The sequence below is a fragment of the Engraulis encrasicolus genome, chromosome 24 (genome assembly GCF_034702125.1).
Source record: "Engraulis encrasicolus isolate BLACKSEA-1 chromosome 24, IST_EnEncr_1.0, whole genome shotgun sequence".
In the NCBI taxonomy this organism is placed as follows: Eukaryota; Metazoa; Chordata; class Actinopteri; order Clupeiformes; family Engraulidae; genus Engraulis; species Engraulis encrasicolus.
Genome location: NC_085880.1, coordinates 42,525,963 through 42,552,603, shown reverse-complemented (window position 1 = coordinate 42,552,603; position 26,641 = coordinate 42,525,963). Strand labels below are relative to the sequence as shown.

Genomic DNA, 26,641 nt, shown 5'->3' with positions numbered 1-26,641 from the left:
AGAGAGAGAGAGAGAGAGAGAGAGAGAGAGAGAGAGAGAGAGAGAGAGAGAGAGAGAGAGAGAGAGAAATGCCACTGACTGAGAAGCTTTTACTAGATCTATCCAATAGTTCTAATATTGTAATACATATATAATACTATAATATATGCTTTTTTAAAATAATGATGTACGCTTTTACCAGATCCATTAGTTATAATATTGTAAGACATATAATACATATACACATAATACATGTTGTAAAGGCAACACTTGAATGCCTATAGCCCCAGGTTCATGCACACACTCTCGTTATCTAGCTCACTTCTACTTTGGATTAGTATTCTTCTACATGCTCAATGTCTTGAAGGTCTTGAATGCCAAGACAAATACCTTAGGCAAATGCCAGCAGCACTAAACCATAGTCCCATTGATATGAAAGAGTCATAGCGCAAATTAATAAAACTTGTTGAGTTTCCAATTTCAGGATAAAATCCTTCATGGTTAATTAAATTAAAATTACCATAGTTTGATTATTTTCTAATTTTCCTGAGGGGAGCATACTATCTTTCGTGTTATACATGACTGAACCAGACAGAATGAAAGAAGAATTTCAATTTAATAAAAAATGTTTTAATTAATAATATCAAAAAGGCAATACAAAACTCGTTCAAACACAGTTGAAGCCTGAATAAAATTAGGCAAGAAATGAAAATGGTAAAAAGCAATAATCGAATTCAGGTTTTTTTCTTCTTATAAATAACAACAAACAGTAATGGGCATGGCATGTAAAGCAAGAAACAAGGTATCAGATCGATTCACACTTGATGGCATGCACTTCAAACAGTTGATGATGATGCAGAGAGATGCACAGTAAGCCGACCACTGTAGTTCACACCAATGGTATAGCTTGAAAAACGGCTAGCCTATTTATGAAAAGACATATAACTCATACATAGATAATAAATATTTGAACATTGCATTCAGGCAAAGTGTGGGTGGCAATATTGATGAACATGATCTGGCTCATATCACGACTGATCATCGGAGTTGACTATCATCATTACATTTAAGATGGGTCTCATCGCAATATCAGCTTTAATGCAATGCTTGGCTAAAGCCTGTTTTAATAGGCAAAGAATTGGACTTAAAGTAAACCAAAAAAATTAAAGTAAAAACACCATACAGTGGAAAGGTGGTGTTTATTTAATGGGTGAAAACGGACATGAGTAAATAGAAAAACACAAGCATGACGCAATCTGCTGATCCGTACTGGAGTGAAAGAGCTTTCCATGAATAACAAACAAATAAACAAACAAACAAATGAAGAAAAGCAATTACATGAAGAGAACGTTTGGCAAAGCACGTCAATGATGCCAATCTGGACAGAGGCAGAATGTAAATAAATGGTTGGAATTCCATTCTCACATGCTGTGATGACAGATGCTCTACTGGCACCATCCATTAGGGGGAGCTAGATAGCAAGGAAACAGACATGCCGGCCATGGGGATGGGCCTATAGCAAGAGGGTGAGGTCTTAGGTAGAAATCTCTCCAAACTACTTCTTGGCCTGTTGTAGTACAACCCAATTCCACCACTGCACTCATGAAGCAAAACAGCGTAGCTCACCATTATTCATTCACCGTAAGCAAATGACTTAAAAGAAAGCGAATGGATTTTAAACAAAAGAGGAGGTGGAGTGCTTGTTCATGTTTGTGGTGTTGCTTTAAATATGATAGAAATGCACTCACACAACGGATCTGTTTGTATTTTATACAGTTAGAGGTACTCTCAGGTTCCCAGAGTGAGGAAACCCTGACAATAAATGAGATCTTCCTGAGATTGGAAAGATTTGCGGTATTTTCTTCCATTCTGTTCCTGTTTTTTCTTTTTTTTTAAATCTTTTTTTAAAGTGTACACAAAAGCACCTCGTCGTCTCCCCCAAGAGTGGTGATTGGTCGTTTTTTTTGTTTTTTTCCGGCAACAACATCCGCATCTTGTGAGAGAGTACTGTGATGATGATGAACTCAATAGTTGGGTCCTTTGCTGAACGGATCTCTCCGCATCGCACCGTAGCACATGGACGGGTGGCAGACTCCCGGCTGGCCAGGAGCTCCAGGGTAGCCCCTCTTACCTTCCTCCCCGTTATGGCCAGGGGGCCCGGGCTTACCTGGCTGGCCCTCCGAGCCCTCCCCTGGAGGTCCCATCGCACCTTTAAAAGAGAGAGAGAGAGAGAGAGAGAGAGACAGAGACAGAGACAGAGACAGAGACAGAGAGACAGAGAAATGCCAGTGACTTACGCATATAAACTTTTAACACGGGCCCCCAAACAACAGGGACCACCCAAACTCTGATTTTAAAAAAAGAAGAAAAGAAAGAAAACTGACAAACAAAAACAAAATGCCAAAACATGGTGGGGAGTTTCACAGTTAGAACTCTGCAGGGGTGCATTTCTCCAAAGTGTAGTTGTTAGCCAGTTAGCAACTTGGGTAGTTGCCAATGGGAAATTGCATCGCAAACAACGAAGTAGCCAACGTAGTTAGTAACTATGCTTTCAGAAATGCACCCCAAGGCATGTTGTTGCAACGGCCGCATGACCTTGACATGATTTTTTCTCTAAACAGATTTCAGTTGCAATTTGATTTGGCAATGTCATTTTTCAAACCCTAAGCCAAACTGCAATTCAGTGTTCCAACTTGTATTCAGTCAACGCTTCTGATTGGTGCGTATGCCTGGTGCATGAGAAACACAGCCCCCCTGATTGGTCCACATCAGTGTCTTTCACACATGAAAGATGAAAAAACATCATGCATAACGCAACATTTATCAGTGGAGAATACTTATAAGAGGCTGGCCCAGTAAAATAAATTCAGCCTCGCAATCAGATAATTGCATTAGTTCTGATTGTAATGTTCAAGTAGTCCTGTTATGCGGTGAAGATGGGCTCACCAGGGCGCTGACTCACTGGCTACGTTCACATGACGTTCTAATTCAGAATGACATAGTTCTGCCTTTACTTTGTTCATTACTTTACTTTGATGTTTGAACTTTCATTTAATTCTGAATTGTGGAGTGTTTACATAACGTTAACGTTCAAAGTGGAATTAAGCTTTATTCAGAATTAAAGGTAGTTAATTCTGAATTAAATGTCTCATGTAAACGTAGCCACTGTGAACAAGAACTCCAGGCGCTGCATGAAAGGGTTCAAAATATGAACTGCTCTGGCCAAATTGTGGTGGCACTACAGTTTGTCTGACTAAATGTGTAGGCCACTTGCCACAAGCAACTAAAAGTAAAACTTGAAACTAATTTTGTTTTAGTTTGAGGCCTATTAGCATGTTTACATTGTATTACATTTTTCACTTGCTTCTAAGACCCTGCAATTACGCCAGATCAGTAGTGTTTGAATGAGTGTTTCCCGTCACTTCACAGCAAACCAAATCTTCCCTCACCCACACCCTGTCTGCAGTGACGTTGCTAATCCCTTGTTTACTCTGAGGCAGCCGTGGCCAAGTGGTCAGGGAGGTGGTCTTAGGATCAGAGGTTTGCCGGTTCGAATACTACCCTTACCCTCCCTGGCTGAAGTGCCCTTGAGCAAGGCATCTTTCCCCACATTGCTCCAGGGACTGTATGCTGTAAATAACTTCAAGTTGCATAGGATAAATGTGTCAGCTGGAGCTGGGCTTACACTGTGCAACCTTTTGCTCGATTTTGCAACGATTTGTCACTTACACGACTTTTTCAGAGTTTCAGGGTTAATCGTCAATCACACAGTGTATGCCCGCCTTAAGTGTAATGCAATGTAATGTAATGTAATGTTATGTACTGCAATGTGTTCCTCCACACACCTTTTGATCGTTTAATGCTTTTAAGTTGGATGGGATAATAGTGTCTGCTAACTAAGCAGTTGTCGCTGCAACATGTAGGCCTAATGCTGCTGCAACGTAATGTAATGAATACAGCCCAGTGTTTCCCATACATACAGTAGACCAGTGTTTCTCAACTGGTGGGTCGCGACCCAAAAGTGGGTCGCGGAGGGGTCATGGGTGGGTCGTGGAGCCGTGGTGTAAGAAAAATTAATTGATTCGCGTAAAAAAACCCAAAAAACATTCAACTTTTCCTGCAACAATTTACAACTTTTATTTTGATAGGCGATTGAGCTGGTGTCATCTGTCATCATAGATAAAATCAGAATGTTTATGCGAGATAGTAGCGTGTAACCAGTCATTCGAGTGTCGCTAAAAAAAATTGGGTCGCGACCGAATGAAAGTGGAAAATGGTGGGTCCCAAGACTGTTCCAGTTGAGAATCACTGCAGTAGACCATTCCATGGTGCAGCACCACAGATTAAATGTGCAGCACCACAAATTGATCCACAGCAGCACATACAGTACATGTTAGCGGGAGTTCCATTCAGGCACTGTTGCCTTTTTTTTTGTTACCTCCGTCCGAAATTTTCAGAGATTTCCATCTTTTCAGGCTGCGACGACATATCTGTCAGTCAACCAGACCGAGTGTATGCTTGTTATGTATGCAGGGCACTGAATTAACTTTTTTTGTCACCAGCCAAAATGGTTTGTAGATGTTAAAAGGGCTCTAAATTAACTTTTTCGTCACCAGCCAAAATGGTTTGTTGATGTTAATCTTCCTTGCCAACCACAGACTCACTAATGGGCCAAAGTGGCAAGTAAGTTTGTATTTTCTACTAGCCAAACTGAATTTGGCCAGTTGGCAGGTGTTAATTTAGAGCTCGGCTTGTAATGTATGTAAAACAAAACATGGAAAGACAACTTCCCCGTGCAGCAGACATGCCTGACAGCATCCATCGGCAGATGGGGCCAGTGTGAGTGAAGGGCTCAGTGCCTGGAGAGTGTCAAGTGTGTTCAAGTGTGTTCAAGTGTAGCCATAGCCTAATGGTAAGGGAGGCAGTCCTCAAACCAGAGGGTTGCCGGTTCGAATCCCACCCTCACTTCTTCCTACACCTCCCTCCATGGCTGAATTGCCCTTGAGAAAGGCACCTAAACCACACATTGCTCCAGGGGACTGTAACCAATACCCTGTACATAACTAAGTCACTTTGGATGAAAGTGTCAGCTAAGGGTGCTTTCTCTTTCAGCCATTTAAGCGAAATCAAACCTGTGTCTCAGCATTTTCTGTGCGTACGTGAATGCTCCAAAGAGTACCCAGACCCCTCTGAATTGAACCTTTATTGACCTGGTCCCAGTCCGGTTCGCTTGTGAGTCCTGACAAGTTCCGCTTGTGACAAGGCGTAATCACTTAGGTAGAGCTCTAGAGGACTGGATGTGATCAAAATGAGAACTGACACCATAAAAGTCGAACGGAACCAGCAAGAGCAGCCGGTTCTTTTCTAATACACTCAAAATATGAACACAAACAGAACTGAGTCCCTTTGCTGTCCGTTCACTCTTTTGGTCGACTTAGCGCGTATTAAAACCTACCACGTTTGATCCGGACCAAACGTCCAAACGGACCAGATTTTCGTTGGTTCGTACCTTTTGGGATGGTCTGAATACAAACCAGCGAATCCTGGTCCGGACCAAACAAAGTGAACTATCGGACTTTCCTGGTCTTACTTAAAAGGGTACTAGGTGTGAAAATGCCCTAATTGTAATGTAGTGTAGTCATGTAGTGTAGTGTGATATTCCTTACCTGGAAGGCCTGGCATGCCTGGCTGTCCCACCTCCGATCGGCCGGGGCTCCCCCTGTCACCCTTGTGTCCGGGCTCTCCTGGATCCCCCCCAAAAACACCACTCAGTCAGACACCACCGTCATAAAAATCATCCAATGGCATTTGCAGCCTGACTGACTTTCATTCTCCTTTCAGCCTGGCTTGCATTGAGGCATTTGCACCCTGAACTGCCCTACAAAAGCACAGTGCAGTAACTAAGCCAACATTGAAACAGAGAAAAATGCCTTGGTATTGGGTTGGATATTGTAGTTACTGCAAATTTGACATGGCAATATCTCTAAAACAACACACGTTTGTACCACAAGGCTTTGTCACAAGATAAAGGAGATGTAATGAAGACCATTTTCAGTCTAAACTCCATTTTGACAAAATATGTAGTCACAGCACTTTGCTTTTGTAGGGCAGACATTGTTGAGGGCATTTCGAGACTTTAAGTAGAACCTGGGTCTTGCCTAGTTGGACCACATGCAAATCTAAAGATGAACCAAGCATAATAAAATAAATTAAGTTAAATGATGCATTGCTATGCCAGGCTGACCTGAATTTACCTTGGTAGGGGCTCCCCTGTTTTCTACAAGGCCTTCCTCTAATTCTTCTTCTCCTTCAAACACACAATTTGTTCTGAAGGAGCTAGTACTTAAATGGGGAAAGCCCTGGAAGGCCTGCTGCACAAACAGCAGATTGTCATGTCATTGGTGTTATTTATGGGCCATCCAAACAGCCAAGCCAATCACAAGACAGGAACAATAATTCTAAATGGATCTGGAATTTCCCAGTGTGTGCCAACCGCACACTATTAAACACCGCTTACAATGACAGGAGCTACACTTTTTGTGTTCCTTTTTTCCTTTTTTTTCTGTCTTTCTAGGGCTTGGATCGGGACCGCCCAAGATTCCCCCTATAAAATGTTCTGCTCACAGACACAGATAGCCCCAAAGGAACATCAATCGGTTGTCACCTTTAAAGGTAGAGTATCAGTTTTAGTAGTTTATTTCCAGAATTGATGCTGCCTATTCACACATTCTGTCTTTTTCGTGAATATTTACCACCACCATCAATTTTTAAGTATCCATTATGACTGGGAAAATTACACTTTTTCTACATGAAAATCTTCATGGATCTTCTCATGTCCGCCGTTTTGAATTTCCAGTAATAGGCTTCTTTGACTGCAAATCTTACTGTACTTTGGGCAAACCAGTAAAAGTATTAGTTTATTACTTAGCAGAGTATTATTGAAAACAAAACATTTGGGATTGGGAAGCATCATTGCAATGTGCAGCATAGCTGCAATGTAGCCTAGCGAGCTAAACCCCTACAGCTACAAGCTGATAGGGGCGTCTAGATTTCTAGGTTAGCTGCTACGCCTATTGTGGCCACAATCCTACATACTGTACCTTTCAGGCCAGGGATGCCAGGTCGTCCTGGTAGGCCGCGGTGGCCTAGCATGCCGTTGGCGCCGGGCATCCCAGGGAAGCCCCTGTCACCCTGGGGTCCAGCCGGGCCAGGTGCCCCCGGGCTCCCCGACTGGGTGTAGCAGCGGTCGCAGCTCCTCTGATGGCTGCTCCTCATCAGGGTTGGAATCTCGGCTGAAATAGAACACAGGGACAGAACAACACTTTAGAACACAGGGACAGAACAACACTCCAGAATATAGAACACAGGGACAGAACAACACTCTAGAACACAGGGACAGTAGAACACTCCAGAATACAGAACACAGGGACAGAAGGACATTCTAGAACACAGGGACAGCAGAACACTCCAGAACACTGGGACAGAAGGACACTCTAGAACACAGGGACAGAAGGACTCTAGAACAAGGCTAAAATCAAACACAGGGACAGAAGAACACTCTAGAACTCGCTTGGTTCCTCTCTGCTCACCACCATTTCCTCACTTAGCCTAAAAAAAAACCCTCAATCCCTCAAAGCCTCAAAAACGTTTACTGTTTGAGCCACCACTGTTATGCACACAGGGACACATCTCTCCAGAGCTCAGTTGGTTCCACTTTTCTCACCACCAGCCTTGGCCTCAAAAACCTCTGCTGCTTGCTTGAGCCGTCGCCACTGTGATGCATTGCACACAACAAGGTCGAGACAGATGTTTCAAAAACTGGACAGGGATTCGTAAACAGCTTCTGGCTAGGAATGATCTGTTACTTACTGTGCCGTCTGGCAAAACCAATTATGTAACATACACAACAATGGTTTCATGCAGTAGACGCTTGTACAACACCACAGGCTATCAGGACCAAAGGAATCATTGTTCAAACAGTCCTTTGTTGTTGATAATCATGGCTTTACACAGAGTGCAAAGTGAGGAAGTTTGAAGGAAACGTGACAGTGGAAAAAGGAAGGTATAAAAGTCACAGAAGGATAAAAGTGACAGTGTAGCCAGCTGTTGTTTCGCTATACACAAACATTTCTTAGTTCTTTGTTAAACTGCTCAAAAAGGATCGTTAATGCATTTCAGTTCATGAATATATGTTTAACATTCACAACTTTCCTTAAGTTAGAGGCCTGCATTGTACTGCATAAAGTATGTCCACTTACTTCGGAGGACCTGTCTGCATATCTGTTGAATATATTCCTCAGACATCTCTCTCCCCTGTAGCACAAGGAGAAAAAAAAACTTTCAAAACTTCTTTTCTGAAACAGCAAGTTCAGATATGTGCTTGTTTCGTTTAATTCGCTAACATGCACACCAACTTTGTATCGATTATGAAGTCAAATTTCCAAGGCTTGCATGCAGAAATGGACACAGGCGCCGGAAAAACTGTACTTGTAATTGTAAAAAGTCAATTTCAGATATTTGCTTGTTTGGTTTCATTCACTAACATGCACACCAACTTTGTATCGATTATGAAGTCAAATTTCCAAGGCTTGCATGCAGAAATGGACACAGGCGTCGGAAAACTGTACTTGTAATTGTAAAAAGTCAATTTCAGATATTTGCTTATTTGATTTGATTCGCTAACATGCACACCAACTTTGTATCGATTATGAAGTCAAATTTCCAAGGCTTGCATGCAGAAATGGACACAGGCGTCGGAAAACTGTACTTGTAATTGTAAAAAGTCAATTTCAGATATTTGCTTATTTGATTTGATTCGCGAACATGCACACCAACTTTGTATCGATTATGATGTCAAATTTCCAAGGCTTGCATGCAGAAATAGACACAGGCGCCGGAAAACTGTACTTGTAATTGTAAAAAGTCAATTTCAGATATTTGCTTGTTTGATTTCATTCGCTAACATGCACACCAACTTTGTATCGATTATGAAGTCAAATTTCCAAGGCTTGCAAGCAGAAATGGACACAGGCACAGGCAGGGTCGTAACCAGACACACTGAGGTCAAATACTGCGTGCTGTACTGCATACTGTACATTTAGAATACTGCTTCAAACACTTAGGTCAAACTCTTACATTTCGTTTTCATTAATCAATGCCTTGAGCATAAATGGGGGTAGCGTATACAGACTGAATTTATCATTGTAGATCATATATCCATTTTCATCATGGATACTTTTTACATGACTTAAAACAATACAGAGGACATGGCCTCTGTGTCCTCAATGGTAATTACGGCCAAAGGCACAGTAAGACTTGTACTTTTAATTGTAAAAAAAAGTCATAGGCAGGTAAAGAGTAAACACACACAGGTCTCCCATCCGCTCCGGGTGATCCTGGTACTCCGGAGTCTCCGTTCTGTCCACTCGGCCCGCTTGGACCCCGCTGGCCCGGCTGGCCCGGTAATCCCTGGAGGCCCATTTGTCCCCTCAGTCCAGGTTCTCCTCTTGTCCCTTGCTGACATGCACACAAGCATAGCATCAGGACCAGGCATAATAAGCACAAAATACTAGTGGTGTCAACAATCATCGATTCAGCAATGCATCGCAATGCAGGGCAGGAAAATTCAATAATCAATGTGGCAAATGTCATAATCGATGCAGCATATTTTTTCATGTTTCAGTTACTTCCCTGGGTATTTCCAGAGCAAATGAACTTGAAATGTTGAAATGTTGAAATTGTATCACTTCAAAGCATTGAAGACTGCAGGACTGGTGCACAACAGCAAATGAAATGTTTAGTATTTGACTGCTTGTATTGCCTCAGGACTGATGAAAAAAGTTGCCTTGCTTTCAGTAGAAATGTAATGCATTGCCATGCATCGTAGAATCGGACTGAATCTATTTGAATCGAATCGTTACCTCCCGAATCGTAATCGTGAGGGCAGTGCCAATGCACACCACTACAAAATACTAGGTTACACTTTACTTGACGCCGGCGTCATAGGTATGACATAACTGTGTCATAACAGTGTCAAAACAGTGTCATGACAGTCATGGATGAGTCATAAACATGGTGTCAATATGAACATGGGCATGAAAAGTTGACATTGTGAAGGTTGTGACTGTCTTTACCATAACCGACTGTCAGTTAATGACAAAGTCATAAAATGTTGATGACATTGACAAAATGTTAATGACACGTGCATGACTGCGTTACGACACTGATGCCGGCATCAAGTAAAGTGTTACCCAATACTAGGTATGTAAATAAAATCGAAATGTATCGAAGTATCGGAAGTATCGGCCGGCGATTTAATCGAATCGCATCGCATCGTGGGGCATTCTTAAGAATCGAAAAGAATCGAATCGCTGGCCCCTGTGCAATGCCCTAGCTCCATAACACAATAGTAGTGGAAAAGTAATTGAAAAAAATCTAATCGAACCGAATAGCATCTTATCGTGGGGAATGGTTGAGTATCAGAAAAAAATCAAATCCCTGATTTAAGAAATCGATACCGTATCGTATCGTCATGAAGGCTGTGATTTACACCCCTACCCAATACTACAACATGGTGCTACTGTAGCTTTGTGGGCTAGGAACCAGGTTCGATTCTGACCCGAGGTCATCTCCCGATTCTTCCCCATCTTGCCATTTTTGCCATCATACTATCCCAAAAATGTCTTAAAAATACTATGTGACAGCCATCATCACGTTCAGCAATGCTAGTTCTCCAGTTTGGCCACCCTTCACAGCAGGTTGGAAGCAGAACTGCCTCTCGATCAAGATAGAGAGATTACGCAATGTTCTGCGGTACCCCCTGGAGCCCTGGTACCTGGGGGTTGGGGTTTGGGGGGGGGGGCTGGTGTCATACTGTCTGGTGTAATTATGTAATGCTGTATATGTAAGCACACGTAACTAGCTAAGCGGCTATATAGTGATTGTGTGGGAGGGTGTGTTTGGTGCAACCCTACTGAGAGATGTGAGTTAACCAGCTCTGGGACATTGGCAGATTGAGAGACAGTCTAACCTCTCCTTTCTGTCCTGGCAGACCAACGCCTCCCTGTGGAGAGGAAAAAGAGCTCCCATTAATATGAGAAGGAAAACTAATTAATTAATTAACGAATTATTTTTTTAATTAAACTAAGTAAAGGAGGTGTCAAAAGTAAAAGTAAAAGTAAATTCACGGTGTAAGTACAACACCAGCACATGGTATTACACGGCTGTTACACCATTTACTCCAATGTACCTAATGAAGTGTTATTACTGAAAAACCCTGACAACCTGACAAGAATCCACCACAAATTTGATCAAACCAGTATAGAGTCCGCCGATCATAACACAAGTACACAGGTCTATTCTTCACTCAGATAGGTTACCTGCGTTGGAAGGAAACAGGTTTTTTTCCCCTTTAATTATACTTTTGACACCTCTGGTAAGTAAGGAAATATGTCCTCAATTTACTAATTGTGAGTTTCTCAAAAGAGAAGTTGTTAGCCTGTTAGCAACTTCGGTAGTTGCCAATGGGAAAATGCATTGAAAACAACAGAGAAATTCACCCCAGGTAAGTAAGGAAATATGTCCTCAATGTACTATACTGAAATGTGTACCAATGTAACTTACTTGGATTCCAGGAACACCTTGATCCCCCTTGTCGCCTTTCAATCCCTGTGTTTCACCAGAGAGTACAGAGAGAAAAAAACAGTCCATATTGAATTCTATACACAACTTCGGCACTTAAAAGAATTAGCTCTAAGCACAATGGGCAACAGACACTATAATGATGACATCTGGCCTCAAAGAAATATCAAAATTAAAATTGCAGGTTTGTACTCTGCCCTGCTCGGCAATCTAAGCCATAAAAATATCAAACTAACTGACATTTGGCAGAAACCGCTTAGCCACCGTATTTAGGCGGTTTTGATTGTTTGAAGCGCATGATCACGTCTCCAAGAAATATTTTGGCGATTTTGTCACTTTATTTCGCATTCCTCTTCTCCCTGTGGAAAGCCTCAGTGTAGCCACCCATTTTCCATGTGGTATGATGAAAGGATTACAGTGGCCACTTGGAGGGTTGCAATAAACCTTGAATCTGATTATGCTTGGACGGGTCTCTCTGCACATGGAAATAAAGAACGGACGGTTCATGTTTTCCAAAGCAGATCACATCAAGTAGGGCTCAAATTATGCTTTCTCTTCAGTGCGTATACAGTATATATATTTTTTCCCCCCAGAATCTTATACCTGCATACAGACGGTTGATCGTGTTGGGTTCAAAATGCCCACCCATGAGGTCAAAATGTTTGCAATATCTGACATTCTGCACTGGTCAGCGTTCAGGGAAAAGCAGAGCGCTGTATCAAGTGAAAGTCAAAAAATCACAGCGGTGATTTATAGGTTTACTGTACCTGGCATCTATTCAGACCCAAACATTATGCTCTGGAAGGGGAGAATGTAAAGGGAGACTGGGAAGTTTAATAGCGTTCAAGCATAGGGATGTCAGCCATCCCTGTGATGTATTTTGGCTCCCGTAACAGCCCGTGCGGCCGACCTAGCATTTTTTTTTCGCCCTTTTAGCCAAATGAAAAATGACTTGTTTGGGTGGAATGCTGCCGACCCAAAGTTTAAAGTTTAGGTCTGTTTGACGTTTTAAATAGATCACGCGAATGAATCGCTCAGTAGAAGTGGAAGAGTTTTGCTGGAGTTTGGAAGACAACCAGGGCCTAAACCTAGCACCTTAGATGAACAGGCTATAACAGTGATTCGCAAAGTGTGGTCCGGGGACCACTAGTGGTCCGTGACAGAGCTCAGGTGGTCCGCGAGGGGATTTCTACTTTTCCAAGATAAGCTAGCAGTAGGCTATATTTGTAACATTTTCATGTTTTCAACACAATAAGACAGGCTTATAATGTGAATGAAAAGTAAGAGATCTGCATCAAAATGAGCAGTGTCAAATTAGCACCCATCAACTGCCAATTCATTTGACAGGTGGTCCCTGATCATTTTTGGGGGGACAAAGTGGTCCTCGGTCTGAAAAAGTTTGAGAAACACTGGGCTATAAACACAACAGCTGAAGTACCTCTTGGCCTCGTTCCCCCGAATCACCCCGTTGTCCCTGAGAAAGGAGACCAAAACACAGAAAGAGGGGGAAAAAAGTTAATTAAATTCTATGCCAATGCCAGAAGGGAAGTTCTGTTGCTGCAACTCGTCAGATTGCATTGTTGCACGCATGCAGTGTTCCACGCAAAGCCAAAAGTTGTTCAGAGTAAAAAGTGTTACAATGAAATAAACAGAAATGTGAAAGAGAAACAAGTAGCCTGTAGCTTATCATGAACATTGAAACAGCATGACGATCTTCTCCTGTCTTTGGACATTGTTCGTGCGTCATTGTGCGAAATTGTCTGGTACGATGTCAACCATGATAAGCAAGCTATGTTGCTCTTCCGTTTTTTGTTCATTTTTCATTCGTTTTAAACACGTGACCTTCACATGTGTACTTAAATTTGTGGAAAAACACAAGTGTCTGCCTCAGAGAGTGGCTGACATAGTCGTCAGAAGGAGAAGGACAAACAGTTGTTGTTTGGACAAAATGACCTAGAGGTGGAGTCAAAAATGCTATCTTCTTAACACTGAATAAATATTTAAAAGCCGTTCAGAAGAGCCAGTTTTTTAACGGCTCTTTGAACGGAACGAGCAATCAATGATCCACATCCCGTCAAAGAGCCAGAGATCTCATCTCTACAACTGAATTAGTATTTCAATTTGCATGGAACAGGCTCGACAGGGTGGTTCCTATCAAGCCAACATTGTGACTACCTGTTATGAAAACATATCAGTAGGCCTAGTGCTCCCTCACACAAACCATGAGGAGCGTTACAAAGTACAGTGTGTGCCTCTGTGTACTTCTTTCGCTGCCTTGTGATCACACTGTAGGTTATAGATCTGACAACATTACTCCGTGTTTGTTATTCCTGGAGGCTTCTACACAGGAAAAGTCATCGTATTACGCAACCCGGCTGCAACAATCGTGTATGAAAAACGAAACATTCAACTTCCTCCAATCCAATTCACAACTTTCTTGTTTTCCTTTTTTGAAAAATCCCTCGGGGCTCCATGACAAAATCCCCTGCCATCTATTCCCAAGTGCTAATCAGTGTTGCCAGATTGGGCTGTTTCCCGCCCAATTGGGCTGCTTAGGATGGCCGTGTGTGGGTAAAAATGGCATTTAGCAGAAAAACCCGCCCAATTTTTGCCATAGACATCAATAGAATTGGGCAGGATTTTGTGCTTCCAGGCGGGTTTTGAGCATTTTTTGGGCTGGAAATCATCAGACTCATCTGGCAACCCTGCTGCTGATCAGATGCCATTCCCTGACGTGACGTTACACAACCCAGCACAGGGGATTGTTTATCCAAACGAACTGAGGTGAAAACGATGCAGTAAATAATAGTAAGCGAATTATTTATATACTGGGCTGTGTAGTGAAGGGGCATATGAACATCATTACACCCAATTTCCACTATAAATCAGAGGCTGTTTTGGTGGAAGGCGAAGGGGTTACGATGCACACGCCAGGCCTTCAAGTCATATGGGGCAACTGCCAAAAGGGGTCTTAAAGTCGATCTGACGTTTTTTACGGCATCAACAGTGATATGATGCTGGCCGTGCTTGGGTTGCTTAAGATGACTAAACAGGCAGGTTTTTTTGTTTTTGGCCCATGTCTGCTTTTATAAACCCATGAGCTGGCGACGCGGGGTGGGGAGGGTGAAGGGTGGTATTGGGGGGCAGGCGGAGGGTTGGTGTAGGCAGGGAAGCTGACACTGGGGGACACATAGGTCAGTTGTCCCGGGCCCAGGGACAGAGGAGGCCAATAATTGGATTGTCATTACATTGTATGTATTCAGGACTGTGTAGGGCTCCCAAACAAGGGAGGGGCTGTGTAGGGCTCCTGCTCCCAAACAAGCAACCGATTCCAGTTTGTGAAATATGCTGAGGTGAGCACAGAACCCCGGTAACCAGATGGATAGTAATTTGTACCATTTACAAGCTGAAGTATCAGGTTTGTTTTATGGCGCTTTTTTTTTTTTTTGCAACAGCTGTAGCCTCACGTGTAAGCCCGACTCAGCTGTCCACGGCTGTTCTTACAACATCGCTTTACTGCATGGCATTCATTGTGCCAAAATGCTCAAGTTACTCTGCAGAAAAGAACACACATGCAAGGAAACAGCAGCAGTTGCCCAACTGGTCAAAAAGATGCAATGCTTTATCCTACAACGCTTAGTTAAGTTGAAAATGAGGGTTTGTGGCCCTGCCGTGGCCTAATGGGAGGGCACTGGGTTACTACTAGTGGTGTCAACAATGATCGATTCGGCGATCCAATCCAATGCGGGGCATGGACGATACAGAATCGATCCGGCAATTTCCAGAATCGATACGGCATTTTTTTTTTAAAGTTTCAATTACTGCCATGTATATTTTGGGAGCAAATGAATGTTAAAATAAATAAAAGCACTTCAAAACATTGCAAGACTGATACAGACTGATACAGAAAACAACCAATAAATTGTTGCTCAGTATCTGACTACTTGTATTTCCTCATCATGACTGATTAAACATTTGCTTTGCTTTCAGTAGAAATGTAATGCATTGCAATGCATTGTAGAATTGAATCGGATCGGATCGCATAGAATTGAATCGAATCGAATCGCTACCTCCTGAATCGTGATCGAATCGGATCGTGAGGGCAGTGCCAATCCACACCACTAGTTACTACACTGGTGACCCGGGTTCGATTCCGGCCTGGGTCATTTGCAGATCCTTCCCCATCTCTCTCTCCCCACTCTTTTCCTGTCTCTCCTCCGCTCTCCTATCAAAACTAAAGGCAAGAAAGGCCTAAAATATATACATGTATATATATGTATTTTTTTTTAAATGGGGTTGGTCGAATGCTGCATGAAAGTATAACGTTACACCAATGCATCAACAGGCCCAGTTGTTTGGGCTTGCCTCGCCTGCCCCAGGCAATCAAAATGGCATCAATCAGTTATTTTATTGCCTCTAGTTAATGCAAGTATTACAGGCTACTGGTGAATTGTTTGTTCCATTTTGAGATTGGCTTGCTCAGTATTTCCAGTGTTATAAATTGTAGGTGTTTCTTGGAGTTAATAGTCGGTACATTTGGAACAATAGAGACTGTAAACAGAGAGAGTAGAGAGAGAGGTTCCATTGGCCCATTGTTTCCTGGTTCTATTATGGCCCCCCTTAGGCAGATCTAGGCAGACCTAAGGACTGTTCTATTCATTGTAGGAGCATTATGACACGCCCCTTTAGGCAGATCGGAACCTGGTCGCGTTAGGTGCCCATAGAAACCTATTATGTTGGCATATCTCTATACTTAAAGAATCTCTGCTGTGAATCTCCTGTTGGCACCAATTACTTTTTGAAAATGGTGTCAGAATTATTCTCCACTCATTAAAACATGGAAACTTCTCCCCTACCTCCCTGATAAAAAAGCCAACAATAACAAAAACTCCAACACCACAACAACACAAAGGATACCTTATGGCACTGCCTTGAAAAATTAGACAGAGGTCTTTTCCCTCGATCAGAATCGAGATGATGTGTCAGTGAAGTGTGGCAAGGGAAGCAGATTCTTTTTTTATGTGGTTATTATTTCTGTAAAGGTTAGGGGGATGGAATTAGGGTTGTGGTTATGGAATTAGGGTTATGGTTAGGGTTGTGGAGTTAGGACGCTTATTCGCTTATTGGCTGTTTTCTGATTAGATTAGATGGGGGCCGCTGCGATCAAAATCCCACCGATCTGGTACTCCACAGAAGAGCAAGGTCAGACTACCGTAGTGGAGCCAATCCTTTGGCGGAAGTATGTAGGATGGCTCGCGAGGCTAAAGGATTTGGTTTGTGGAAATAGGATTAGGTGGGCCTATGTGAAGTTAGGGTTAGGGTTATGGATTTAGGGTTAGGGTTGTGGATTTAGGGTTAAGGTTAGGGTTATGGATTTAAGGTTAGGGTTAGGGTTATGGATTTAGGGTTAGGGTTAGGGTTGTGGATTTTAGGGTTAGGGTGTCTAGATTAGGGTTAGGGTTTTGGGGTTGTGGAGGGTGTCTTGCCTGAATACCTTTGATCCTTTCGGTCCCGGCATCCCGGGATGTCCTGGTTGTCCCTCCGTTCCAGGGTTGCCTGGTTTACCCTTGACGTGGTCAGCATCGTAATAATTCACACAACAACAACAACAACGAGTGAGTTAGCTTCTATCAAATGCATGCTTCATATAGATATTAACATGAAAGCGTGAGTGCACACACAATATGTTGAAAGTTTTTAATCCACTTTGTAGCTAATTGAATGTATATAAAATTGTGTAATGCAAATAAAGTGACTTGATTTGACATGAGATTGCATTTAGTTGACATATAAAACATGCCCAAACGTTCAAAATGTCAAATGTATCTCAAGCACATGTGAAGCATACACAGTACGTTTGCAGTGTTAATGTAACACTCTCCTAGTTGTTCCTCCTCTACAAGTGTTGAATGAACACAGCAAAATTTACCAACAAGAACATTTACAGTAACAGGTTACCTCTTGTCCCGGAAAGCCCGCCAGGCCTGCTCCTCCAGCCTCCCCCTTATTGCCCTATAGTCAAGTAAAATAATTCAAATGTTAACGAGAGAAATTACTCAAGGGTGTTTAAAAAACACGAGAACAGGGTCAATGATTATGCCCGGTGCAGCTTGTCTCTTTATACATTTTCGTTTTTTACAGTGCATAAAGGTCTTGAAGGGGTGACTGACAGTTTTTTTTTTTGTAGATATGCACCGCCGTGCAAACATTTCAGACATGTCATCCTATTAAGCAGCGGCGTGTACATCTTAAACACAGAGAGATCTGGGTTTCATTTATGCAGTTTCCAATTGAGCTCTCCTCCTCGGCTCTCCCCTCTTAAATGAATGGGGTCCCTAAATTGCATCTTGAACCAAAGCCAAAGAGAAGTAGAAAATCTCACGAAACATGTCTGTGTTCTCCTGATTCAACTCCGCCATTCGCCGCCATTAACCAGTGCACACTGCATGGCACTCGTTAGGATTAGCTAATGAAAATCAATGGGGGGAGACAGCGAGTCCAGACCAAACGCAGACTGACTGCTTTTGATTTCTCCCCAAATTCCACTGACGAATGCAATACTTCAGGGCTTGGGATTTCGACGTCCAATTGCTTTGACTTTGCTGGGCTCAAAGCCGCTAAAAACAATAAATTTAAGCCGAGGTGCCAAATCCATAATCACAGCACATGCTGACTAATGAGTAAGAATACAAGTAGAGCACTGTACGGGGTTGCCGTAAAACTTAAAGCAGGAAAAAATGTTACAGAACTCCTTACTAGACAGGTTTTTCTTTTTTTTTTGCTCTTATAGTCTCTTTGTGCAGATGAGTCCACAGGCAGGCCCATTTACTTGACTTACTTGATATACTGAAAAAACTCAACTAAATGAACATAATAACATTGCTACAGTATGACATTACAGAGCGTCTTCAGTAGCAGAATAAGACTTGGTCATTGTCATTTGGGTGACAATACTGTCAGGGGCCTAAATGAACTTTTTTCACCACCAACCAAAATGGCTGGTGCTGTAGATGTTAGTCGTAGTAGCCAAACACACATTCACTAATGAGTCAGACTGGCCAGTAAGTTGGTCTTTTGTACCAGCCAAACTGAATATTTCACCAGCATTTGGCCGGCTAGATGGGGTTAATTTAGAGCCCTGAGTAGGATTATAACAGAGGGTCTATATGCTAAGGGGTTAAAGACAGAAAACTTGCTTTGTAACCTTAGGTCCAGGTTGTCCCGCTTCACCAGGCATCCCAGCCAATCCCATTTCCCCCTTAAAACACAACGAGATGTTATGATAAGACTGTTGCAATAGTCATAACAACACAACACACAAAACAAGCTCCTTGTCACACAGCCAAATAAAGGATACTTGCACATAAACGACAGTAAACCACGGTGTAATACAAACCCCAACTCTGGTGAAGTTGTTACGTTTGGTAAACAGTGAATAAAATCAAAATGCTATCATTTTCAAAACATTCAATCTATTCATTAGATGGGGAATAGTGAAAAGACAACATATTAAGTGTTAAAACCGAGAAAAAATATTGTTTTGGGGGACATATGTACTCATTTCTAATTTGATAAATCCAACATGTCTCAAAAGAGTTGGGACGGGGACAATAAATGGCAGCAAATGTCGAGGAAGACTAAAAACAAAACAAAAGACAACACTTAACAGTTAAATACATTAACCGATTGATGAATTTATATAAAAACAGTGTTAATTACTATCTTGGACATTATTTCACCAGCTTAAATAGTGGGTGTATTCCTTGTCATGTTTTGCAATGTTTTCCTTTCTGTAGTGCTTACAGTGTGACAGTTCTTGACCAAAAGCCCACCATTTTATCACCTGCTGGTCCTTATGATGGAGCCAAACTGTTAAAACATAGTAGAGAATGCAATTTGACCTTACTATGTGGCAGTAATAGAAGATCTCCCTTCAAAATATAATGCATGAGTGGCTTTTCATGCTGTTTAAAACCCATTTATACCATTCAGCACTGTATTTAACTCTACAGATGAGTGAGAACATCTTAACCAATGCACTACTGCACCCGCATGCCATCATGGAGGCTGACTTTTGAAGCTAGCACTAACACAAGTTGGATGGTCCATTTTCACTGTAGCACAGGATGTGCAATGCTCTATTATTGTCAAAAAGAATGGACTTCTACAACTTCTGCCGACTTCTGTAAGCAAAGGACAGTTTCCCATGTCTTCTGGGTCTATTTCAAGTGAGTTCAGGTGCTTAGGAGAATGTTACACCCCTGTATCATTTGCACGCATTAAGCATTCTTAATATGGTCAATTTTCAATAGCTCTAATTCCTGGAGTGCTAGAGTGAGACTACAGCCAATATATATTTCATGATGTCATGAACCTATACAATGATTTTAGTAACAAAAATATGTCTTATATACACTCAATCGTGGTAAATCAAAGGGAATTCAAAAATGTATGTAATAACTATGGTAATTATTCCCTTTGCATCTTTAATTCTGAGTGACTCAGCCTCTCTGTGATGATCTTATACCTGGACACCTATATTGTCCGTCAGTACAATTCATTTTGAAATGTTCTTCTTTGTTGTTTTATCTTATTTGGATGTTTACTAAATTTCACTGATCCCCGTCCCAACTTATTTGAGACGTGTTGGATTTATCAAATTAGAAATGAGTACATATGTCCCCCAAAACAATATTTTTTCTCGGTTTTAACACTCAATATGTTGTCTTTTCACTATTCTCCATCTAATGAATAGATTGAATGTTTTGAAAATGATAGCATTTTGATTTTATTCACTGTTTACCAAACGTCCCAACTTCACCGGAGTTGGGGTTTGTAATACCGTGCAACAATCTGATTTGTAAATGGTAATAAAAGTGATGGTCATCTAACATGATATAATAGAATGCAATTATTCACTTAATATTGTGAAGAAGGGCTAAATTCATCTCCTTACATGACTTCCTGGTGTGCCACGGGTTCCTTTTTGTCCTGGTAATCCATCGGCCCCCTAAAGACCAACCAATACGGTGAGACACAATACTAAACAGCATAGGGCATAGGGCCCACAAACATCTGGAAATGAAACCAATAATTCAATCAATCAAAATATATTTGTATAGAAACTGCACTGTTTATTCAAAGTGCTTTGCACACACACACACACACACACACACACACACACACACACACACACACACACTCTCTCTCTCTCTCTCTCTCTCTCTCTCTACATTTAGAATGCCTTTGTCATGAGCTCTTAGAAGTATGACAGTATAAAGGCCACTCACCTTCTCCCCCCTCGGTCCCTGACGGCCAGGTAAGCCTGGAAGACCCTAGAGTCATGGAAATCAAATAGAGGGGTTGTCACATACATGTAGAGGTTGCCGAACTTAACATTTACAGTAGCTAACACTTTAATCCAAAGCAGAGAGTTATTTTGGCAAGGGCATATTACATGGCAACACTCAGCTGACACTTTTATACAAAGCGACTTATAATTATTTTTCAAACTATTGGTTACAGTCCCTGGAGCAATGTGGGGTTAGGCGTCTTGCTCAAGGGCACTTCAGCCATGGAGGTGTAGGGTCAGGTCAGGTGGGATTTGAACCTACAACCTCCAGATTGAGCAACAAAGCCCCTAACCACTAAGCCACGGCTGCCCAATGTCAGGTTAGGTGCCTTGCACAAGGAAGCTGGGCACTGCAACCAGGGATGATCGAACCTACAACCTTCCGCTCAAGAACCTAACCATTAGACCATTAGACTGTCACTTGGGCTGTTTTCAGGCTGACAAAAAACATAGCTGGTGCCCGTTTGGGAGTTACGCTCAGAACAAAAATGCCTGCACCTGCACACCATTCATGTTCATGCTGAGTTGTGTACTCTATCGCATGTGACCTTGGCTTGTGACCAACAATTTGGTTCAATGAACGCTCAGATTTGTGGCGTAAATACGTCAGTCAGTTAAAGAAGGTTCGGGAACAGGCACTGGGAATCATTCTCTGGTGGCCTGGACGCGCTTACCATTAGGCCACGAGTGCCACATGTTGTACAGTACGTAGTGTACGTGAGTAAAATCTCTTCACAGGACTACACTACCCTGCTTTTACACAATGTTCTCATCCTAGAGCAACTTTGATTTGTGTTACTTAAAGTCCCCTTGATCCAGGATGGGGTTAGATGTCTTGATCAAGGGCACTTAGATGTCTTGATCAAGGGCACTTAGATGTCTTGATCAAGGGCACTTCAACCATGAATGAGTGGGGCAGGAGAGCGCTAGTTATTAACTCCCACTCCCACATGCTATCTCCTGTTACAGGGCCTGAGAGATCCTGTAAGTCTCTCATCTGACAGCTTTGGCTGGGCCCGGGACAAAGATATCTGAAAGGGCCCCAAACCCAATACATACAATTTAATGAGGATCCAATTACTGTACGGGCCCCCTCTCTCCCTGGGCCAGGGACAAAGACATCTGAAAGGGCCCCAAACCCAATACATACAATTTAATGAGGATCCAATTACTGTACGGGCCCCCTCTCTCCCTGGGCCAGGGACAAAGACATCTGAAAGGGCACCAAAACCAATACATACTACAATTGAATGAGGATCCAATTCCGGGCCCTCTCTCCCGCTGGGCCCGGGACAAGTGACCCCTTTGTCCCCTCCTGTTGGCTTCCCTGCCTGTAAGTCTCTGATCTGGAGACTAGACCGACTCCCTAACCATGAGGTTGGAGCTAACCCCCTGCCCAAGCTCCAGTCCACACCACACATGATTAATCTCTCCCAGCCTCAAGTGCATACAGAACACCAGAGGTCCTCTCTCTTTTTTAGGGCAGACTCAGAGCATACTGTAGTTTATTCTCTCCAACAGACTCAAGTAAAAATGCCAACAATCCACACCACACTAGGGATGCAAACGATTAATCGATTAATCGACTTAAATCGATCAATGCATTAATCGATTAAAAAACATTAATCACAATTAATCGACAATTCAACTGACAAGAGACCCAGGTGAAATTGGCATGTGAAGAGTGTGTGTGAAGAGGGGTGTGAATAGTGGGAATATTTAAATCACCTTTGGATTAAAGAATTTAAATAGAATTCATTTAAATGTGGCATTTTATCTCAATTTTTTATTAACATTTTTAGATTTAGTAGGTTTTTTTTAGAAACATCGAGATTTCTGTGAGAAAACGCCGCTTATCAATTAATCGTAAGTCGATCGATAAGGCTATCAACTAATGATTAATGAATTAATCGATAATTTGCATCCCTACACCACACATGATTAATCTCTCCCAGCCTCAAGTGCATACAGTACACCAGAGGTCCTCTCTCTTTTTTAGAGCAGACTCAGAGCATAGTCTTTTCTCGCCAACAGACTCAAGTAAAAATGCCAACAATAACGATAGCCTATTAGGTTGACTGAAAAGTACAAGTTTTGCCATCTGCTGCCCTTTTCCCTACCCTCTGTAAAAAACCAAACCAAAAAAACCCCCCCAAAACATGCGCTTTATTGACAACACATTTGTGCACGTTTCCACAAAGTCTTGCTGAGCATATTCATGATTTTAATGACTAGCGCCCGGCACTGTAATTAGGCATGCCCCTTCCCCATCGCCCGCTAGTTTACTGGGCATCCTAACGGGGGGAGCCACTGTGTGGCAGTGTTGCCAGAGTGGGTGGTTAGCCGCCCAATTGGGCTGCTTGGGATAGCCGTCTGCGGGTAAAAACAGGAAAAATCGCCCATTTGGCAGTTTTTCCTGCAGTTTTATGCCCATAAAAACCAATGCAATTTGTTGAGATTGGGCAGAATTTAGCTGTCACAGGTGGTTTTTGAGCACCTTTTGGGCAGGATTTGATCACACACATCTGGCAACACTGCTGTGTGGGCCACCTTCCCCTTGGCACTGAGCTTTCATGTCTGCCGACATACAGTACAGTACTTACTGTTGAACCATGTGGTGTACAAGACACCCGCTTGTTAACTGGGCATCCTAATAACGGGAGGAGCCACTGTGTGGGACACAGGGCTGGTCTGGGACCATAAACCAGTCCCGGCATTTTTGGCATAGTGAAGAAAAAGGAGTCGCACACAGGAGCTTGATGTTGTTCAGTGAAACTGTATTAAAAGCCGAAAATGAAGAGAAGCCAAAACAAAAAGTGGGTAGCAAACGTTTCGGGTCTAGCCCATCATCAGTGTTCCCAAAATCTTCACACTGCATCATTGTTTTGGAATTACGCACCGAGCGAAACTTCCCAAGTAAGACAAAGGCGCGGACGCCATTTCCACCTTCACCATTGTTATGGTAGACCAGCCCCTCACCCCCACGCACTCCCACACCACAATTATGCACTCAGCCCACTGTACAGTAAGGATGCACTGCTGGGCCACCCCATCTAAATTGTTGGCCGATCTCTAAAGGAAAATTTAAAACAAACAAACAAAAAAACAAAAGCATAGGCCCCTGATGACTGTCGGCCCACCGGGAAAATGCCCTGTATGCCAGATTACCAGTCCAGTCACTGTTTGGGCCACCATCCCCTTGGCACTGAGCTTTCATGTCTGCCGGTACAGTACTTACTGTGGAACCATGTCGTGTGCAAGAACCTCATCAGAGAAGAACCAACAACAGACACGGAAAAGCTGGGGGAGGACATGCTACGCTCTCTCTTTCCTTCTCTCTCTCTCTCTCTCTCTCTCTCTCTCTCTCTCTCTCTCTCTCTCTCTCTCTCTCTCTATCTCTCTCTGTTCTCCTAATGAAGCTAACATGCTCAGGTCTGGGATAGCTGGTTTTGTTTTCCGCTGGAAGTCTGGATTAATCACATATGAAACGTCTCCCTCCAGACTGAGCACCACCAACAAACTTTATCAGCCGGTACAGTACCTTTAATGGCTTTACCAGCCTGCTGTGACAGACAATGCCGCCCTCAAACTTACTGTATACAGTATACCTGTGCCCAGGGCTGCTGTCAGCTTTTGCCGGGCCCAGGACAAATTAATCTGAATAGGCCCCCCCATCCAATACATGCAATGTAATGAGCACCTAATTCTGGGCCCTAACTCTCCCTGGGCCTGGGACAACTGAGCCTTTCGTTCCCCCTTGTTGTCTTCCCTGCCTGTGCCATCAAACACAAATAGCAGATGACGCCGTCCTTGTATTTATAAAGTATACCTGTTCTATCAAACACAAATATCAAAAGACTAAACTATCAAAGACAATGCCGCCCTTAAACTTACTGTATACATTATACCTGTGCTATCAAACAGAATTAGCAGACCATGCCGGCCTTAAACGTATAAAGTATACCTGTGCTATCAAACCGAAATAGCAAACAATGCCATTTTTCAACTTATAAAGTATTGTACCTGTGCTGCTATCAAACACAAATAGCAGACAATACCGGCCTTAAACTTATACAGTATACCTGTGCTATCAAACGCAAATAGCAGACAATGCCGGCCTTAAACGTATACAGTATACCTGTGCTACCTCACCACTTAAAAGTCAAATATCACACTTTTTACAGCTGTACTACTTTAACACTTAGTAGGACTAAATACACTCCATGGGAAAGTGTTATATTGGTGATGAGGTAATTAACAGTTAGTCATCAGTTAACAGTCAGTCATCAGTAATTATCTTCTATATAGCGTGTACTGTGTTAGGTTCTACTCTCTAAGCATTGAATTAGCGCCACAAAATGTCCTGTTTTGACCTGTACAATGAACCATTCAAAGCGGTGCAACAGGCAGCACACACACAGACTGTTCAGAGTGTACTTTGTGGCTGTGCTGTGTGGGGGAGAAGAAAGAGCAGTTTTAGCTGTCAAGTACAATAAGTCACTTAAATATTTCACAACATCACGCCTGTGTGCAACTTAATTCAGGCAAGCTGTTTTGAAAAATGCAACGTAAGCCCATTTATTTGGACAAAGTAATGCCCCTATGAAATCATATGAAAGACTGTGTTAAATCTACGTCAAAGAGACAAGAGCTCCTCCTTTGAAATTTAAGGTTAACTGCAGATTATTGTCCACGCGCCAGGGTTGAGACATTTCATCGTATGTAAGTAGTCCCAGGACAATGTATGCTTCCTCTTTGCGATAAGATGAATGAGCGTGAGTATTTTCTGTTGAAAACATTTCCCTTCACTTCAAAGCCCTCCAGAAGACACATTTTCTCTGAGGAACTTCTGGTTCTATTTGCGGTCCTCAACAACAACGCACGTTTTCCCCCCTTGCCACGACGCACGATGTAAGATCCATGTGCTCTCTATTAGGGGGAAATAAACTAAAAATTACAACAGTTCATCTCAGGATGCATACCCTAGATACGGATCACACTTTCTTCCGCAAGTTATCACACTTAATCTGACATTTATTTCTACAACAATTTTTGGTTATCATCTTGTCAGAGAGAGTCAGAACAAATACACTTACAAAGAGGAACTATTTATCACAATAAGTGTTGGCAAAAACTAAAATGACATAAAAAATGCAGGACCTGGAAGTGACTGTACTTTGTATTATGTAGCTTTCTTCGAAAACCAAAGTCTGCACTCTTCAAAAGTGAACTTGTCATATGCTGTACAAATGTAACATTTGTTTTGGTCATTGGCAGTGGTTAGTGTTGCCAGATTGGGCGGTTACTGGGCTAATTGGGATGGCAGTCTGCGGGTAAAAACGGGAAAAATTGGCCATTTGGCGTTTTTTTCTGCAGTTTTGTGCCCATAGAAATCAATCCAATTTGTTGAAATTGGGCGGAATTTAGCGCATTTTGGCTGTTTTTCAGAACCTTTCGGGCAGGATTGCATCAGACACATCTGGCAACACTGGCAGTGGTTAGCTTGTGGGAAGCAGAGTGGTTTTCTTCTGCTGCCTGTTGTGGGAGTTGAAGACAATGTGTTTTTGGTCTTTCTCAGAATCAGGAGCGATGATGACTCAGCTCTTTCCAGTTTGAAACGACCTCTTGTCTTGTCTTGTGTTTACTGGCAGAACCTGACGCTGATCCTTC

At 42.5% G+C, this 26,641-nt stretch overlaps 1 protein-coding gene across 2 annotated transcripts in view; it reads right to left on the bottom strand.

The window, feature by feature from the left end:
* Positions 1-612: 612 nt before the first annotated feature.
* col21a1 (collagen, type XXI, alpha 1) overlaps positions 613-26,641 on the bottom strand; it is a 67,315-nt gene continuing 41,286 nt past the window's right edge. Inside the window, exons 17-29 of one of the 2 annotated variants that reach the window (XM_063191021.1) lie at positions 20,910-20,954; positions 20,576-20,629; positions 18,824-18,877; positions 17,578-17,631; positions 17,114-17,185; positions 13,058-13,093; positions 11,602-11,646; positions 11,009-11,041; positions 9,349-9,495; positions 8,238-8,292; positions 7,080-7,271; positions 5,646-5,723; positions 613-2,188 (exon numbers count right to left, since the gene is read on the bottom strand). In XM_063191021.1, the coding sequence (XP_063047091.1) occupies positions 2,004-2,188; positions 5,646-5,723; positions 7,080-7,271; positions 8,238-8,292; positions 9,349-9,495; positions 11,009-11,041; positions 11,602-11,646; positions 13,058-13,093; positions 17,114-17,185; positions 17,578-17,631; positions 18,824-18,877; positions 20,576-20,629; positions 20,910-20,954 (1,050 nt within the window). In that variant the 3' untranslated portion in view covers positions 613-2,003. Of the gene's footprint in view, positions 2,189-5,645; positions 5,724-7,079; positions 7,272-8,237; positions 8,293-9,346; positions 9,496-11,008; positions 11,042-11,601; positions 11,647-13,057; positions 13,094-17,113; positions 17,186-17,577; positions 17,632-18,823; positions 18,878-20,575; positions 20,630-20,909; positions 20,955-26,641 lie in introns of those variants that run through there. The other variant, XM_063191022.1, reaches the window with a different exon arrangement.